We start from the raw sequence: 18,035 nt of genomic DNA, 5'->3' as shown, positions 1-18,035 counted from the left end.
TGTTGAGGTCAACAGAGTGGCTCCCGCTGATTTCAACTGTAAGTGCGGTTCGAACTCCTCACCTCTCCAACCTCTGTGCTGAGTCTAAGCTTCCAAGATATCCCAGGAATAAACCCATGAAGGATGCCAGTTTCCATGGAGTCATGATCGATTTAACCCTCAGATGAAGTGATGTGTAATTGAACAGTTTCTGTTCACTGCACCCAGGATCCGCAAACAGGTCTTAAGACTCCAGCACTGCTAACTAGAGGCACCTGAGTGAGGGCTTCAGCATGGCTTTCCTAGCTCAGCCAGTGGGCAGGAGAGCACTGTCTCAAAGCATCCTTAAAAATGTATGAAGCAGCTTGCGTAGCAAGGTGAAGATGGAAGGGGAGAGCTCATGTACTTTAATTTTCTATTACAATTTCATTATTTATTGACAATTTTTCTGACTTTAGTTTTGGAGTGCATATTGATTTACATGGTGAGGTCCCTTTCACAAGTTTTTTTCACTTAGATGTTGCATTAAATCGAAAGAGGAAGGCCTTAGTTCTGCAGATGCACTGGCCCTGTGAGGCTGAACATCCACATGGCATCTCCATAGTGTCTAAATCTATCTGGCCCCTGGAGTTAATCAGTTTTTCCTTCCTTACACCACCAGCTTAGTGGTGGAGAGGCCCTTAAAAATATGTCAGTTCTCCTTAAAGTTACTTCTGAAAGGTACAGAACATCTGACAGGTCTTTTAAAAGTGCAGCACTGTATAAAAGACGAAAGTTCTGCTTAGAGAACTACAAACCAAAAATGTGGTTCAGTTCATGTTCCGTTAGACCTTTCAGGAGTAGGCAACAATGTGATAATCAAGTCTTCTGGCATGCACTTAAACAGATGCACAGTGTGTTACGTTGATGTAATACAGATGTTGATCTCAGTTAAACTATAGCAGTCATGCTTTTGCTTTAAAACACATTGATTAAGGACTTTTTCTCGGAATTAGAAGGCTTAAATCTAAATAACAAAATTAATCACCTTTAAAAAAAAGGATCCATGTTAGTTGGAATCCTCATTTTCAGTCACTTAAACCTAATCTCCAGTAAGTATAAATCAATTTATAGTCATGCTGAAATCAATAGAGCTACTCTGATTTATAGCAGTAGCAAATTTGGCTCCTGAACTACAGCTTTTACTGATACCCTGGTGTTTCTTAGGAGATAACTCCAATGATTGTAGTCAACAGCAACTGTTGGTTTTATTTTATTGTGTGAAACATAGCTGGTATTTTTAATGCTTTTATGAAAATGCCAATTTTAGCAGACTGCAACATGCAACATTTAACTAGGTGTTATAGATCTTCAAATTATCTGTTTTCATTGAGCAAGAAAAATGAAACTTGCTAGTTATAAAGTACAGCCCTGCAGGGATGATAGGGAATTCTGATTTCTCTGTCTAGAAATAGGAAACTTGGCATATTTTTTCTAAAGTATTTTGGCTGTTTCCTATCTATGTGATCTCAAACATGAACAACATAAAGATGTGATTTTATGTCGTCTGCTGAAACACTGTGAGAAGCCTGAAAGATGTAATGGTGTGAGTCACAAAGCCACAAAGGGCAGGTTAGCAGCTGAAATGCGTGCAGACACCTTGTTGGCCTTGTTCAGCGTTAGCATTCAGACTGTTTAAAAGTGTTCCCCAAACATTGAGCACTTCGATCATTTTTCTTGGGCAGCTGAGCAGAGGTTGAAGCTACTCTGAAGATGGGAAGAGCATGTGCCTGCCCTCACAGCAGCTTCTTCGCTAACGAGAAAGCTGTGCCCTGCCTCCTCCCTCCTTCCTGTCCCCTTCTTCTGCTTGGCTGCTCCCTAAGATTTTAATTTAAGGGAGTGCTTGGACCTTTTGTCTTTTATTCTGGATCACCTCAGAGAATTATTAGATCCAGTTTTTGATTTGAAAAAGTGGGCTCAGAAGGAATCTGTGAGCTCCTGAACTCAGTAATGTTGTGCTCCTGTTGATGGAGCAAGCTGAGGTTCCCATTCATTCAAGCAGTCAGTAATTTGCATGGGGAAATTTTGCCTCCATCTCCATTACTGATCAATACTGGCTCTAAGGAGTTGAACCCTGTTATTCAAAGCATCCTTCAGAAATTTTTTCTTGTTCGGTTGTGACATTTTACTGCAACATTTATGATACAATAATAATTATTTAACAAAGAGCATTGGGAAAGCAGTTCCACACTGAACAGACCCTGTGGAAAAAACAAAACAAACACAGGCATAAATTAAAGCCTGCCTACTGCTTTGGTTCATTTCACTATCATCCAAGTTTCCAACAAGGATCCACCTGACCCTTTGATGGGGTGCTGAGTCAAGGGAGGCACCACAAAGCTCAGCTGGGTGCTGGGAGCAGCTGCTCACCTCCCCACTTCGGGGCAGGAATGACTCTGCCTCTGGAGAGGATCCCCTTGCTTCCCTTTGCAGCCAGTCACTTTTCCTGGCTATCAAGGCAGGACAGAGATGGTGCTGGGCTCTTCACTGAGGCACCACCAGGCTGAGACCTGTATCAGCCAAGCAAGGAAGTGCAGGACTGATCCTCTTTACCCCATGCTTGGCTGAGCAGGACACAGGATCAAGGTAACCCAACAGTTGGCTTTATTGCTTATTAAGTGTGTTTATATCTGACGTTGCAGTGTGCTGTGAGCCGTGCAGGTCTGACTCTTAGCCTGTTGGTGTGGGAATGATTGCGGCGCAGTGCAGACTCTTCTGCGGGTTCGGTGCAGGATACATGGACAGAAGATGAACGGTGAAGGAGCACCAGCAGGTTTCAAACACTGACAGCAGCAATTGTAAGAAATGTTGCTTCTGCTATCAGTCATGCTTCAGGTGAAGCTGCTGCTGTCTAAGAAAGCTTTGCCTGCTAGGTTTTAACGGAGTGTCAGTTTTTGAAGTAACAAAGACCTCTGAACATCGCTTGTGCTCTTTTTTTCATCAAACCTCTCACCTTGGCCTTGCAAACCCTCCACCCTTTCCTCATTTCTGATTTCTTCCTGGAAAAGAGCCTGTATCAGCAAAGTCTTCACCAATTTATTCATTGTGCTAGTGAGCTGGAAAACGCCACTATACTTTTTAGTCAACATAACCCAGAATTTAAAGCTATCTGGCAGCAGCTCTGTCTCCCTTGCTTGCTTTCAAAGGAAAACACAATATCCCATCAGTGCTTCCCCTTAGGACAATCCAAGAGATGTCCAACATAGTGGCACTCCACCTTTGCCAGCACTTGTACACCCCCCAAGCACTGCACAATGTCATGAAGAGTTGTCCCAAATCAATGTAACTGTCAGCAAGGCACCTTACCCGTGCTAACAGAGCTGCATGGATTCAATTTTGGCATGATTTCTGATCCTGTGAGATCACGCCAGAGAGATCATTAAGAGCTTTTTTTACCCACTCGCCTCTTGAAGTAAGCTGTGTGAATGCCCTATTCAGCCAGTCTTATTCTTACCTTTGTTAAATAAAATATCCCATCATAGTCACCAGTCCTACTTTATAAACTTTTCTAAAATAATCTTTCAAATAGCATGGAATTTCCTTCACATGGCAACCAAAACTTGAAAATCATCAGGCAGTCATCATCACTGAGGGTATCTGTGTTGGAGCGTTGTGAAGACAAATTACTTTTGCTTCAGTGAAAGTTATGATTCATGAGAAAATGCATATAGCTATCATGTGACAACTTAGTAAAAGCATATTTTTTTCAGCCTGTGATGATCTTTGTATTGAATATAGCACAAATACTTAGATTTTTCTGGAGCAGATGAAAGCAAAAATACATGCAAGCTTTCTGGCATTTGAAAGAGATACGAAGTAAATCTTTGGGGAAAAAAGAGTGCATCTCAGCTTGGTTTAGTTCTGCAAACAGGAGAGCTATCTTGAATAAAATCCCAGAAAAGTAGAGCAGTGATATTTTTCCATCCACATAGCCTGTCAAATTCATCCCAACCCTTCCCATACCTGAAGCTGACCTCCAGAGGAAGGATAAAAATATTTACTGTTTTTGCAAAATGTCTTATATCAGCTTAATTGTACTGAAATAAGGGTAAATAATTTTTGCCCAGTGCTGCATTAACTCAGAAAACGCCCCCTTTTTGGTAGAATGTATTGCTTATGATAAATATCATAGTAAGTGACTTTTACCATTTGTTTACAAATATTTATTGAAGCTAACATTTTCTAAAATATGCTATGCTAAATAATTCACTAGAGGGTTAGCCACTCAGAAAAAAAAGGCTGAGGTAGCTCTGGTTTGAATTGCCGCATTCAGATTTGACTGGGTGTTTATTTGTGTACAAACTCAGTGTTTCTAAATATAGCACATTTCCCTTTTTAAAAAATGCATCAGAAAACTATAGTTTTAGGATGTCTTTTGTACTAATTAAGCCAAAATGCATGAATTATTAAACATACACATTCGCAGTGCTCATGCACTTGAAAGGTTTGCTTTCATTACTAATAAGGCACACGCAGCTGAAAAGAGGTAATTAGAGCATCAAAGGCAATGAACCACCCTGAAACTTCATAGTGCTTTGCCTGAAAAAATTCATCATTCAGCTGAATAGCAAGAAACCAAAAAAATGTTTGCACTGTTGTGTCCAGAAGGAGGAGAACCAAAGTCTTTCCAAGTAACTCCATAGATATGAGGCTTTTAATCTTCTCAAAAACACCTTCGGAATGGCAAAAGTGAACCCCTGTGGTTATATTTCAAAGACTGTGGTTTTAAGTCAGAAACACATAAGTTCTTATAAATCAGGGACATTTTTCATCCTGTGAGACCTTTTCAATCTTAAGCAAAGAAGAAAAATTTCCATTCTCAAAATTTTTCTTTTCCAGTGGTTTTCATAATCTGCTTTGTTTTACAAGCAATTGCAGGGAAGGTTGCTTCTTGCAGATAAGAAGAAGCACTGACACTTTTTATGATAGGAAAATGTGTACATCAAATAATGAGTGCTCTGTGTAAGCCATGTCAGAGATTTTGTGTTGTGTATCCAGCTTTGAAGAACAAGTTACACTCTCTGGTTTCTCATTACTGCAATCCTGTTGGAACTTCACCCCCAGACATTTAGAAGATTACAGTAAAATGACTGCATATTGTTTACACAGATATTCACTATGTGTTCTTATGTAGATTTAGGAGGGGAAAAAAGGTCTTTTTTACATAGCCTGAAGCTCTTAAGTACATGTGAGAAATGTCTAGACAGCAGCTTGAAAACCAGCCTTCATCTCTGTAAGGTTCAACACTCATCTTTTTTATAGTCCGTGCGTATCTGTCACCCTCAAGAAGTAGTGATGTGTTAAGATGCAGAAACGGCTCTCTGAGGCGACCGTGGGGGACTGCCAATGAGCTGTGCTCCAGCTTCTGCTACACGCTGGCTCCTTCCTGGAAAGTCAACCGTAAAACAGAAATGCGGTAGTAAGAGGGAATGTGTGTGAAATGACCTGGCTGGTCTTAATAAAGCAGCAGCCCGTCACAGCCGGTGTTAGGGTGACAGACATCTTCGGGAAGAGGCCTGTTGTTGCAGGAAGTAGAGATGGGGGTTCCACGCAGGAAATTGGTCCTCTTCTGCTGGGGCTGAGGGACCCCTATTGCTCATGGGGGGCAACTGTGGGAGTGCGAGAGAAACCCCGCTTTCTGAGCCTGGCAGTCTCTAAATATCCCTGACAAGAGGGAAGGTATTACCTTGGTACTATAGTTAGTCACAAAGTTTTCACACCTACTATTGCCATCTCAGAGGTGTGCATTGCTGCCTGCCTTTGCTGGGGCCCTGACAGTGGTAACCCACGCCTGAGGCATCCAAACGAAGGCCCTCACCGCCTTCGTTAGCAGGCAGAGACAGGTACGTGGGGGCAGCATCACTCGCTCCTACACTCTTGTCTCTCTCCCCCACTGGGTAGGAGTGGGTAGTGATAAGGCTCCTTATTTAGGATACCACGATGCTGCAAACAATACAGCCACAGGGAGAAAGTGATACAGGCATTTCCCATGAAGGCTGTCTCCTTCCTGCAGCCCACGGGGAATGGTCGTTGGAGCAAACTGCCCCCACAAACACGTTTTGGAAGGACTCAACCCAAAAGAGAACCCAGAAGCAAAATAACTGGGGTGCCGTATGGGTGGCTAGGGGATCAGGGTCTGGGTGCCAAGGGGACAGGGAAGCTGCTGGGCAGCAGGGTCACACGCGCGGGCAGCTCAGTTCGATGCCTGTAGTTGAGTGAGTCGGTGCCTGCCTGCACCTGCCAGTTTGTGTGTCCGCATCCTGACGTACTTTACCCCAGCGGCAGGTACATTGCTGTCTCAGCTGAAATAGGTCTCATGCGCTTAATGTGTTTGTCCTGAAAGGCACTGCAGGAAAATAAGGTAACTGAGTAAAACCAATTAATGTTACCACAATTCATTTTTCAAGTGGCAATCAGCATGATTTTAAGTGCAAACCTCCCCCTCTCTCTCCAACCTTACATAAAAGTTGCTGTGGTGCATGTCAGCCTAATCTTGAGATACATGCATCTTACTCCATGGGGTTTAAATACCATGTACCATGCATCTGTGTTGGAGATGTAGCTAGGATAAAACATATGGAGTCAGACAGTGCCTGGGGGATTTCTGTAGGAATAAACAGTGATTCTGTCCAAATGTAACTTCTCAGCAATTCTCTGTCTGTGACCTGAAATATGGATAGAGCAGATGCTGTTAGTCTTTTAGGTAAGATCTGCAGTGCCTTGACTTATCTGAGAAAGCAAAGGAACAGTTTTACTTTAGATCATTGGACAGTTTTTGGCATGGTTAGAAAACCTGAAATGGTTATACATTGCTTTATTATGAAGAAGTGCTTTCCTGGTCTACTGTTTATGGCACTGGCACAGGTCAGCCTTAATTTCTAGTGCTGTAAATAGCTCATGTAGACAGAGGTGTAGTCGTGCCAAGAGTCTTCTACTTTAAACATTCAGGATGCATCCCATCTGTAGATGAGACTATGGTTTTGATAGCCTTAAAAAGGAAGCTATATACCTGCAGAAGTCTGTAAAGAAGGGGAAATATTGTTCTTGAATGTACCTGTAGCAGTGCTTTTTTTCATATATACATGAGGTTACACCATCAAATATTTTTAGAAGGGAATGTCATTATGTGCCTGATTGCCTCTCATTTCCTTGAAACAACTTTATGAATGCCTAACAGGCAGGGCTAGAATAAATAAGCCAATCTGATTTCTGCAGTAGGTCTAATACATGTAACCAATATGTGGAAGGCAACACTCACCCCTGCCTAATTCCAGACAGCAGGTCCGAGGCACCTGTTTAAACTCAGTAGATTTCCCCTGCACTAAGCAGGCTGCCATCACCAGGCTCACACAGAAATGCCCAGGAATCAAAAGAAATAACGATTAAGAGGTTTCCTTATCAATACAGAACAGAAGGGAAGGTTGATGCAAGAGCTAGGGTGCCAGCCCCAGTGCATTTTGTTGCCACAAAACAGCAGCATATTGATGGACATAGTGGTAGAAAATCATTAGTGGTTTAAACACAGTGATGATGGATGGCAGGTAAATGTTCTTGTATTGGGACAGCTTTTCTGTTTTATTCTGAAATCTCTTTAAAACTATAGCCTTGACACTCATTCATCCATTTTAAATAATTTGGTCATTCTACTCCAGATTAGTGGTCATTAATTGTAATTGTGAAGGTTCTCATTTAAAATGGAAAATAAGAAAAGTAAATCTACTGAGCCTCCACATTTTCCAAGCTTTGACAAATGAAAACCGGGATCATTTCTTTTAGGATTTTGAGAAAAAATTCCTGGTCTTTTCAGTTTATCTTCTTCATGCTGTGAGTGCATGTAAACCACATTGTACTTGTCATTATAGTCATTCTGTTATGAAAACAAATATTAATAGTGAATTCTTATGGATCTGTCCAAAAGGAGTTTGTTGACCCTTGATTCTGTAAGATCATAGCATAGTAAATATCTGATAAACAATATATCAATTACAAATGCTGCAGCTGGATTGACTACAGATACTGGTGGCCAAATCCATCAGCTTGAGTTCCCCAGCCAGCAGGTGAGCATAACACAGTTCATGACCATAAGTAAGGACTTCTTCACTTTTGCCTCCCCAGGTGATCTCATGCATTTGCCACCCTACCTTAGGATGGACTTTTTATTGAACCGTGGCGTGCAGGGCACGAGCAGAGACCTGGGTTTGGGGCAAGCCTGCTTGGAGCCGCAGAAAAGCCGAACCTTGAAGCGCCCCACTGTCCTGGAGCCGATACCCATGGAGACATCCTCCACAAGAGAAGTACAGTCATGGCAACCTGGTGCTGTGGCAACGTTACCTCAGCGAGAAGGAGCTGAGCTAGGACAGGCAGCAAAAATGAGCAGCTCCCAAGAATCCCTGCTGGACTCCCGGGGCCACTTGAAAGGAAACAATCCCTACGCAAAATCTTACACCCTGGTATAACAAAAAGAGCATGGCTGGACAGTGGCTGTAAATATTTACACTGAAAAAAAATCCAATGAAAGCTACCTTTTTTTTATTGAATTCCAATATTTATAATTAAAGAAGAAGATTGCCAAAATATTTGACAAAAAAAATAATAATATGAACGGCAGACAGTGCAAAGACTCTCTTGCTTTTTTTCTGTCTGAGTGTGAGCTTCATCTGACTGGACATCTGAATTTTTGGGTAAAAGAGTCCAGTTTTCTGATCTTCACAAGCGTTTGTGTTTTTACTGATTTTCTACGAAGTGCATGGAGACTTAACTAAAACATTTTAACTGGAAGTTCCATCAGACAAGATTTAAAAGGGAAAAAAAATCACAAAAAAAAAAAAATCACCCTATTTGTGAATTCAACAGGAACATTGATTTGGAAAAACAAAAAGTCTTTTGTCATGTTTGCACTTTTTTTTTAAATTAGAAAATGGGTCCTTGATTGTTCTTTTTTTGTTGTTAATTAGGATGAGTGATGTCAGTGGAGTGAGGGGACTGATTTGGGCTTTTTTTTAATATTAATTTAATGAGACACTCTTTGCATTTTGTCTATGCGAAATAAAAGGGTCTTCTGCCTTTATTTGTGATGTCTGCTTCCCTTGCCTTCTGCTGTACTTGGTTTTCCCTGAGTGTAATAGCCATATCAGTACCATACTCTGAATAATGTCTTCTTGTGCCTTGGGCAGAAGAGGAAAGTGGGGGTCATAACTTGGGGAAAAAAATGGTGTTCACTTACCCACAGGTTTTTTGCTACCATGCAGCAGAGAGCCAGAACGGTGCAAGTCCTGGGTGCTCTGAATCACACTCACCCAGGACTCTCTGCATTCACTTCATCTGCCACTGGGAGGCTTTTGTCCAGCTTCAATATTTTTTGGATCAGAAGGAATGTGTTGATGTTACTTTACTTACTCCCTAGGAAGGGATCTTTAGTCCATTTGGGAGCAGCACTCACAGAAATTAGTCACTTATGTAAGGACTGGGAAAAAAAAAACAACACAGCTTTTCCCATAATAGGAGAAAGGAGAGGAAAAAGTTATTCCAGGTCTAAGTTCAATGTGGCTTTAGAGGAAAAACTCCTTTTTACAGGGGAGCTGTCAGTTCATATTACTTTATTGCACCTTTTGATTAGATGAGAAGTAATAGTGCTTGTTTTATACAAAGCATAAATGATTGAATATTACAGTTGGTGGGTTTAACACAACAACATTTGAGCTGCCTCACTAAGTGTCTCCTTGTGTATGTTCTGGCTGCCTTGGTGTGCCCTGATCAAGAGAAAATGGAGCAGAGCATCCCAGATTAGTGCTATTACAAACACGCTGTTCAGCACTGGCTGGAAATATTAACTGGGGTCTGAAAGCAATAAAATTCAGTAAGTTTGAGCAGGCTGAGAAACTCCTGCAATTTTCCCTGACTAGTGACAGTGCGGGCACTGCTAAATGCAAACATTTGTGCATCATGGTCAATTCAAGTTATTTTAAAATAGAAAAATGCAGTTATGTATAATTGTTTCATTACTATTATTAATGTAATTATGTTGTTATAAGAGCACTAAGTTAGCAAAGTACTTAAGTGTCTTGAAATGAATCAAGTTGCACTTTCATCCTTAGCTCGTCAAGCCCAAGTGCTAAAGTCCTGGAAAGTCCCACAGAAGAAACCAAATGAAGACATCCTTGAGGTATGTACTTCTTACAGACCTACAGAGAAGTGCTGAGATGTCACTCAGATAAGGAACCATTTCCTACCTAATCTGCCTATTTGACCAATATTGTGATAAAGCAATATTAAAAAACAAAACAAAAACCCAGATCAGAAAAACAAAAAAAAACCCCAACTTTTTGTTTCTGTAAAAAATTTTTTAAAAAAATCAATAATTAAGAATTACACATTATTTGCAAATAGAATGAAGAACTATGTGCTGAAAAAAGATTAGATTATTCATTTGCTTTGTTGATTTTTTTTCCATATAGAAACATTTTACTAATACAAACCTATCTTAAACATGCAGAAAAATTTCTTTTACTATTTCCCATTGAAAAAATCCAAAAAACCTAAACTTTTATTGGAGACTTCATTTTTGGGCAATCCCATTCTTTTTGATTCCCACAAGAGTCTTTGCAGTGTACTCAGTTTGAGCTGGATGGGGTGTTAGTGCTGTATTTACAAATAAAAATTAATTTTCTCAGTAGCATTCAGGACTTTGAAGTCTCAAGCCACTTTCATTTTCCATTCAAGCCTCCTTCTTGTCCTCTGAAAAAAGGCAAAAAGCTTTGGGGCAAAATCGAGGATCGATCCATTTGTTCCGATGGCCCTTTGCTGTCCTCAAGCACAGGGATGGCAGGTCCCATGGCAGCCCTTCCCACCAAAACTCACCTTCAGTGACAGACAAGAATGAGCCTGAGATGGAGGGAGGAAATATTCATGTTTTAAGGTTCTGGTGACCGCTGATAGTGAAATATTCCAATATCTCCCTAGATCTACATTTGGCTGACAATCTGCACGGTGCCAACTGTCCTTGACTTAATGAGACTTCATCCTCATCTGTATTCAATACGCCTGATAATATTCATCCTCCTTATGAAATGAAGATGCCTTTGGGGGGCCCCAAATTCAAAGAAATTCATGGCCAGGCTCCTGCTGGTTAAAATCAGAGTGGAACTGGGCTGTTGCTTAGCACACGGAGGCTCAGACCTGCAGGGTGCCTGGCTCCATGCCCTGGATCCAGCCAGCTCTTCAGCATGCATAACTGTAAACATGTGCACGGTCCCCTTGGCTTGGGAGTTTTATTGGCTTTTAATTTTCCAAACAGCACTGGACCTGTAGAGCTAGTTAAACATGTAACAGAAGCTTTAAGGAAATGTCTGTCCCACTCTCATCTAGACAAGGTTTGGAGGTAGAAGTAACCTCTTTTCTCAGATCCATACAGCTGGGAGCAGTCAAGTCCCTGCAGGTTTGTAGGACCAAGATAAGAGAAAACGTGATGATGTGTCCCTACCAGCATCATTTGAAACACTTCCCTGTAACAGAACCATCAAAATCTGTGGATCCTGTAAGTCTGCATCCCAGCATGTGATTTACTTCCCCCATTGCACAAACACCCTCTTGGAAAATATTCATGTAAGCGAAAAAAATAGTTGGCACCAGCATGCAATCTCAGAAGATACTTCCCGAAGTAGTGGAACATCTAGGTATCAGGCAAGCACATCTTGCACAGAACTGTGACTCCATCTTAGTCCTGAGGGTGATAGGAGACTTTTCTTCAAAAGATGCATTTAAGAGCTAAAGTTCTTCCCTGTCTTCTGTCTACTAAAACTCATACCTCCTTAGAGAGACTCATTCTTTTTCGTATTATACTTTTCCCCATGCCCAAACCTCAGCTAACCCTTTAATGATTCAAAGACAGTAATTAACTCTCCCTTTTTGTCTCAAATGAGTTAGCAACTCCCTCACTCCTGCCGTTTCTAAGAACCCTTTTATCCTCCTTTATTCCATTACTGTTTCACTTAAATTGTCTGATTAGCACAATTACATTAAACTCGGTAGTTTTTCCCTCTCCTTGTTTTTAGGTTGGAGCTTGCTTTTCCTATTCAGAACCAAAGAAATTTTGACTGTTTAAAAGTTTTCTTTTGGTAGATTATTTTTTTTAACCAGGTGAGCTCCATAGCAGTTTTACTGTTGCTAAGAAGAGTTAGGAGTTATAAGCTATAAGCAAGGTGAGGTACTATTACACCAAATAACATAGTTGAAAAACAAAGAAAGCAACCCTGGGCTACTCTTTGGGACAAACACAGAGTCCAGAGGAGTTTTGTGCAACCAGATTTCCCACTTTCCCAGGCAGCTGGGGGAGGCTTGATACCCATCCCTGGCTTGCAGGCAGGAAAACAACAAAAAGTCTCTATCCGATTCCTTGCATTAAGTAATTTGGAGTAAATTCAGACTTTGATGCCCAACATCCTTTGCCTGCACATCCAGGTATGTATGAATAGGGTTTTTTTGGTTGGGTAGGCTTGGGTGGTTTTTTTGGGGTGGGGTGGGGTGTCTTTTTTTTCTGAAGACATGAACAGCAAAGAGGTGGGATAAAGGGGGCAACTGGAAAAGCAAACTCTGCCAGCACACCATTTTCCTGAGTAGGCTGAAAAGCTCTCACAGAGAAGAGAGCTCTCTCTTAAGAGAAGAGTGAAAAGAAAAAAAAACATACAGTTTGGACAGCCTGTTCATAGTTTTAGTGTTAGGTTATTTTAGGTCACAGCAGTTGCTTAATGGGCTCTCACGGTCGACTATGAAGCATTCCAGCAGGGAAAAGAGAGTGCTTTCCACCATTAATATTCTCTGGGCTTGCCCAAACCTCCCAAGGGGAACCTACCCACCTCCCCAGAAAGAAAATGCCTCTGCAGGAAGTGCACCAGCACAGCGCACACCACTAGCACTGCTGGGGGCTCATACAGTGCACATCCCTGGGGTTTTTTTGTACTTTCTGAACTATTCCTCCTTTTTTCACAATGAATGTTACATTTCTTTGTTTCAGGATTTCAGGGCAGGAAGGTGCTAGAATTGACACAAAAAAAAAGGATGTTTAACTATTTTCAGGGTTGACAAGAGCCCTGTGAACTTCCCAGCAAGTCTTCAGCATGGGAGCATTTGGTATGCCAGCTCTCCACCCCACAGCAACCTCTTCCCGGCCCTGCTTTAAGTGCCTCAGCCTTCTGAGGTGAATGATTTTCCCCTTTGCAGGAACCCACTGAAGGTGCTTGATTTTCAGGCCCAATGGTAGACAAGGGGACAAGTGTCAGAATCACAAAATCACAGAATCAACTAGGTTGGAAAGGACCTTGAAGATCATCTAGTCCAACCATTAACCTAACACTGCCAGTTCCCATCTACACCATATCTCTCAGCGCTATGTCGACCCTACTCTTAAACACCTCCAGGGATGGGGACTCCACCACCTCCCTGGGCAATCCATTCCACTGCCTAATAACCCGTTCTGTAAAGAAATACTTCCTGACATCTAGTCTAAACCTTCCCTGGCGCAACTTGAGGCCATTCCCTCTTGTCCTATCGCTTATTACTTGGTTAAAGAGACTCATCCCCAGCTCTCTGCAACCTCCTTTCAGGTAGCTGTAGAGGGCAATGAGGTCTCCCCTCAGCCTCCTCTTCTCCAGGCTAAACAACCCCAGTTCCCTCAGCCGCTCCTCGTACGACATGTGCTCCAGACCCTTCACCAGCTTTGTTGCCCTTCTCTGGACATGCTCGAGTAATTCAATGTCCTTTTTGTAGTGAGGGGCCCAAAACTGAACACAGTCATCGAGGTGCGGCCTCACCGGTGCCGAGTACAGGGGTAAGATCACTTCCCTGTCCCTGCTGGCCACACTATTTCTGATACAGGCCAGGATGCCATTGGCCTTCTTGGCCACCTGGTCACACTGCTGGCTCGTGTTCAGCTGGCTGTCAATCAACACCCCCAGGTCCCTCTCTGACTGGCAGCTCTCCAGCCACTCCTCCCCAAGCCTGTAGCGCTGCTGGGGGTTGTCGTGGCTGAAGTGCAGAACCCGGCATTTGGGCTTATTGAACCTCATACAGTTGGCCTTAGCCCATCGCTCCAGCCTGTCCAGGTCTCTCTGCAGAGCCTCCCTACCCTCAAGCAGATCAACACTCCCACCCAACTTGGTGTCGTCTGCAAACTTACTGAGGGTGCACTCGATGCCCTCGTCTAGATCATCAATAAAGATGTTAAACAGGAGTGGCCCCAAAACCAAGCCCTGTGGGACACCACTCGTGACCGGCCTCCAACTGGATTTAACTCCGTTCACCACAACTCTCTGGGCCCGGCCATCCAGCCAGTTTTTTACCCAGCAAAGCATGCAATCATCTAAGCCTTGAACAGCCAGTTTTGCCAGGAGAATGCTGTGGGAAACGATGTCAAAGGCCTTGCTAAAGTCAAGGTAAACTACATCCACAGCCTTTCCCTCATCCAATAAGCAGGTCACTCTGTCGTAGAAGGAGATCAGGTTTGTCAAGCAGGACCTGCCTTTCATAAACCCATGCTGACTGGGCCTGATCATCTGGTTGTCCCGCATGTGCTGTGTGATGGCACTCTGGATGAACTGCTCCATCAGCTTCCCGGGTACTGAAGTCAAGCTGACAGGCCTGTAATTTCCTGGATCATCCTTCCGACCCTTCTTATAGATGGGCGTCACATTGGCCAATTTCCAATCTGTCGGGACCTCCCCGGTCAGCCAGGACTGCTGGTAAATGATGGAAAGCGGCTTGGCGAGCACCCAGCCAGCTCCTTCAGCACCCTCGGGTGTATCCCATCTGGTCCCATGACTTGTGTGTGTCTATGTGATGTAGCAGGGATGACTCTGCACACAGAGCTGGCTGGACACAGCCACGGTGAGAGGTGGCAGCGTTCCTGCCTGTTGGAGCAATCGTTTGAGCATAAAATGAAGATTCATCTCTCTGCGATGTGCTTGTCAGAAGGAAGGTTGATGCAGGTGTTTGTTCTGATGCTGCTGGACTAGAAATGCACCCACAGAATTTCTAGCCAGTGACTTTTTTTTTAAATAGGAAATATATACATATAAAAGACTTCAAAATCCCTGGGACTGAGTGTGAAAGAAACTGATCCCTACTGTTGCCCCTGGAAGAGCGATGCCAAAACCAATTTCCCAGAGTACTGAAACAAAAAAATTTGCTTTGAGATAAATTGTCAAAATTACTGGTTTTACAGAAAGCACAACAAAAGCTCCCCCACAGTTCAAACTTTTGGACTCTTTTATTTAATTGAAAGCCAGTAAGATAGGTGTTTTATACAAGGATATCACATAATGGTGAGATAGTTGAGAAATCCACAACACAATGGGAAAACAAGGTGGAAAACCTGGAGAAATGCTGTCATTAAGGAAACTTGCTATCAAAACTGTAACATGCAGTAATATGATTTTAGAATATTGCCCAAGTTCAGTTAAGCTACATCTTTGCACCTTAAATTTTTCCAGTGTGCTTTCTTTAATAGTTCCAGTCCTGGTGGGATAACAAAATTAAGCTGATTCCAGTTTGATAGAGAAAGCAGTGGTTTCAGTGCTATTTGTAGTGCAGTGGAGGCCTTGGGTGGCGTGGGGAAGGCAGGCGACATTGCAGCCGGGGGCTCAGAAATACCAAGCACGCACTGAAACCTGTATTGTGATAGAGCTTCCACCAGCTATGGTTGATCCTGCAGCTTTTCTCTAAAGAAAGCACACCAGGTTCATGGAGAGCTTTAAAATCCTCTCTCTTCCCATCCCCTTGCAAGCCTCATCCTTTCTTCCCGTCGTGACCTGCCATCACTTTTCAGAGGCTTTTGATGCATAAGCTCAGTCCAGAGGCTTGAAATCAAACAGCCACCCTGCCTATGGCAGCCAGCATGCCTGCCTTACCAGGGGCTGCAGCACCCAGCACTCCCAGAGGGCTCACATCGCTCCCATGCCGAGAAAAGAGCTCCTGTTACACTAGAGAGGATAAATAGGCTGGTAACATTAAGGACCTCACCTCTGTTCCCAGGTGGGGACAGGTCTGCTGGAGCCCATCTGTGCCTTTGCACACCAGTGTGCTGGTGACTGATGTCCGACTGTCACCTCCTGTCTGTATGGGCAGCCAGAGACTGGCAGAAAAGTGGGAGCTCACTGGGGCTCTGTTGGATTTAAGCAACATTATACCAAAAGCACAAGGCAGGGATACTTTTTTTTGTGTGTGAAGAAAAGCATTAGAGCGCTGTAAGGTTCTGATCTGTACCAGCTTCTTCACCTCTGTGTAATTGCTCCAACATTAGTAATAGTAAAATTATATGCTTCCATAAGGAAATGTAATTTGAAATCAATTTGAACTTTAAAACACTGAGCTCGTACGACCTGTCTTTCCTATAGAACAAATTATATTTAAGCCCCAAGGTCAGGAGCAAAGGGAAAGCTTAATTAAAGTTGATAGCAGACTACATAATCACACCTGAACCTACACACAAACAGATGAAGCTCCAAAAGCCATTTATTTTATTCTGCTATCCTTGCCTGGACTCTAATAAGGTTTTCCTTTTAAAATGGTGACAGCTTCAGTTGCATTTCATCTTACATGTACAGAAATGAATGGATACCTTGGCAAGCTGCTCTCTACCAACCACAAAAGCTCATTCATTAGTCTCTGACATGTTGGGCCATAGCTCTTTGCACTTCTAATTAAATCGTCATCCTTGAAGGTGAAGCCTTTACAGTATTTATAAGCAGAATCACCTCAGGTGGAGGAGCTGTGAACCAAAGCAATAGGCAACACAGAATTGATGAGGTGCTGTTAAAAATAACTCTGCAGTTTCCCGTCATTTCAAAGAGAGCCAAGACAAAACTCTAGAGAGACGGTGAAGCTAATTTCAGGGCAGACTTCATTTGAGGAAGACTTGGGATTTAGCAGCTAAAAAAAAGTATATGTGACCACCCAATTGTGCATTTGTTCCCATGGGTGGCTTGCAACATGCAGGGTATGTTTGAGATTTAGGCTGCTCTTCACTGGCCTGGGGCAGGAGTACAGCATAGCTGAACATGGTTTGCCAGACCAAGCAGAGGGAGTTGGTGTGTGGGAAACAGGTGGGATTGCAGGTTATTTCTGGTCAATTTAGCATTACAGAGCCAGCTGTCACCTGCGCCATGAGTAGCTTATCTGTGAATACAGTGTGCAGACGTGCACGCATGCACCCATACGCACACACACTCTTCATCATCTGCTCAGCGAATGTCAAGATCAGCGTGAAAGCTATCATCCCAACCCTTTCACTACCACTGCATTGCACCTGGTGGAAGGGAGCAGGGAAATATGCTATAGCACCATGAAACCACAGCAATCATCCGCTTCCAGTCACATCACTCTTAAGTGTTTGTTCTAGCTGTGTATGGTTGCATAGGCAGATCTTAACTATTTATGGCTCACCCTTTAGCAAATATTGTCCTATTCAGGAGACAATGTCTCCTGGTTAATTTTATAACCTCGTATTTTATTCTTCACTCCTCGCAGCAAGCAGCTGAGCTTCTTAATCCATTCAGCACAAGAATAAAAGTTGGACACTTTTAGGGACAAATGCTCAGGTCAAGGTGAAGGGTGTAATTTTCACTGACAAGGACTAGAAGAAAAGAAAAAGAATTGGATGAAGTCTGAGCGCTAGAAAGTGCTCTGCACACTTTGAAAGTACAGCAAGCCCATGATCCCCCTTTACAGCTGTGAACCACTTTTCAGACACTCCTGCACACAGGAAGTCGCTGGGAGCTGTACTCAGTCCCCTCCTAACACAGCACAGCAAAACCACATCCATTTCCATAGACGGCACCCAGAGCAGATATGGAGATGGTTAGTGTTTGCCTCCTCAGGAACATGCAGAAAGCTTTACGCCAAAGCTGACAATGTCATGAAGAATATATTTATTCAAAAGACTACTGCTACTAAGTATGATTATTATCAATGGACTTGTTTCAGCATAGCCTGATGATTAGGGTTCTCACTGGAAAAGACCACTCAGT

At 42.9% G+C, this 18,035-nt stretch overlaps 1 protein-coding gene across 1 annotated transcript in view; it reads left to right on the top strand.

Moving 5' to 3' along the window:
- Window positions 1-9,085, top strand: part of DSCAM (DS cell adhesion molecule) — a 476,243-nt gene extending 467,158 nt beyond the window's left edge. Inside the window, exon 33 of the mRNA XM_074814395.1 lies at window positions 8,134-9,085. Coding sequence (XP_074670496.1) covers window positions 8,134-8,474 — 341 coding nt within the window. The 3' untranslated portion in view covers window positions 8,475-9,085. The remainder of the gene's footprint in view (window positions 1-8,133) is intronic.
- The last annotated feature ends 8,950 nt before the right edge of the window (window positions 9,086-18,035 follow it).

Source organism: Strix aluco, chromosome 2 (assembly GCF_031877795.1).
Source record: "Strix aluco isolate bStrAlu1 chromosome 2, bStrAlu1.hap1, whole genome shotgun sequence".
Taxonomy (NCBI): Eukaryota; Metazoa; Chordata; class Aves; order Strigiformes; family Strigidae; genus Strix; species Strix aluco.
This window is presented reverse-complemented; position numbering and strand designations above follow the sequence as displayed.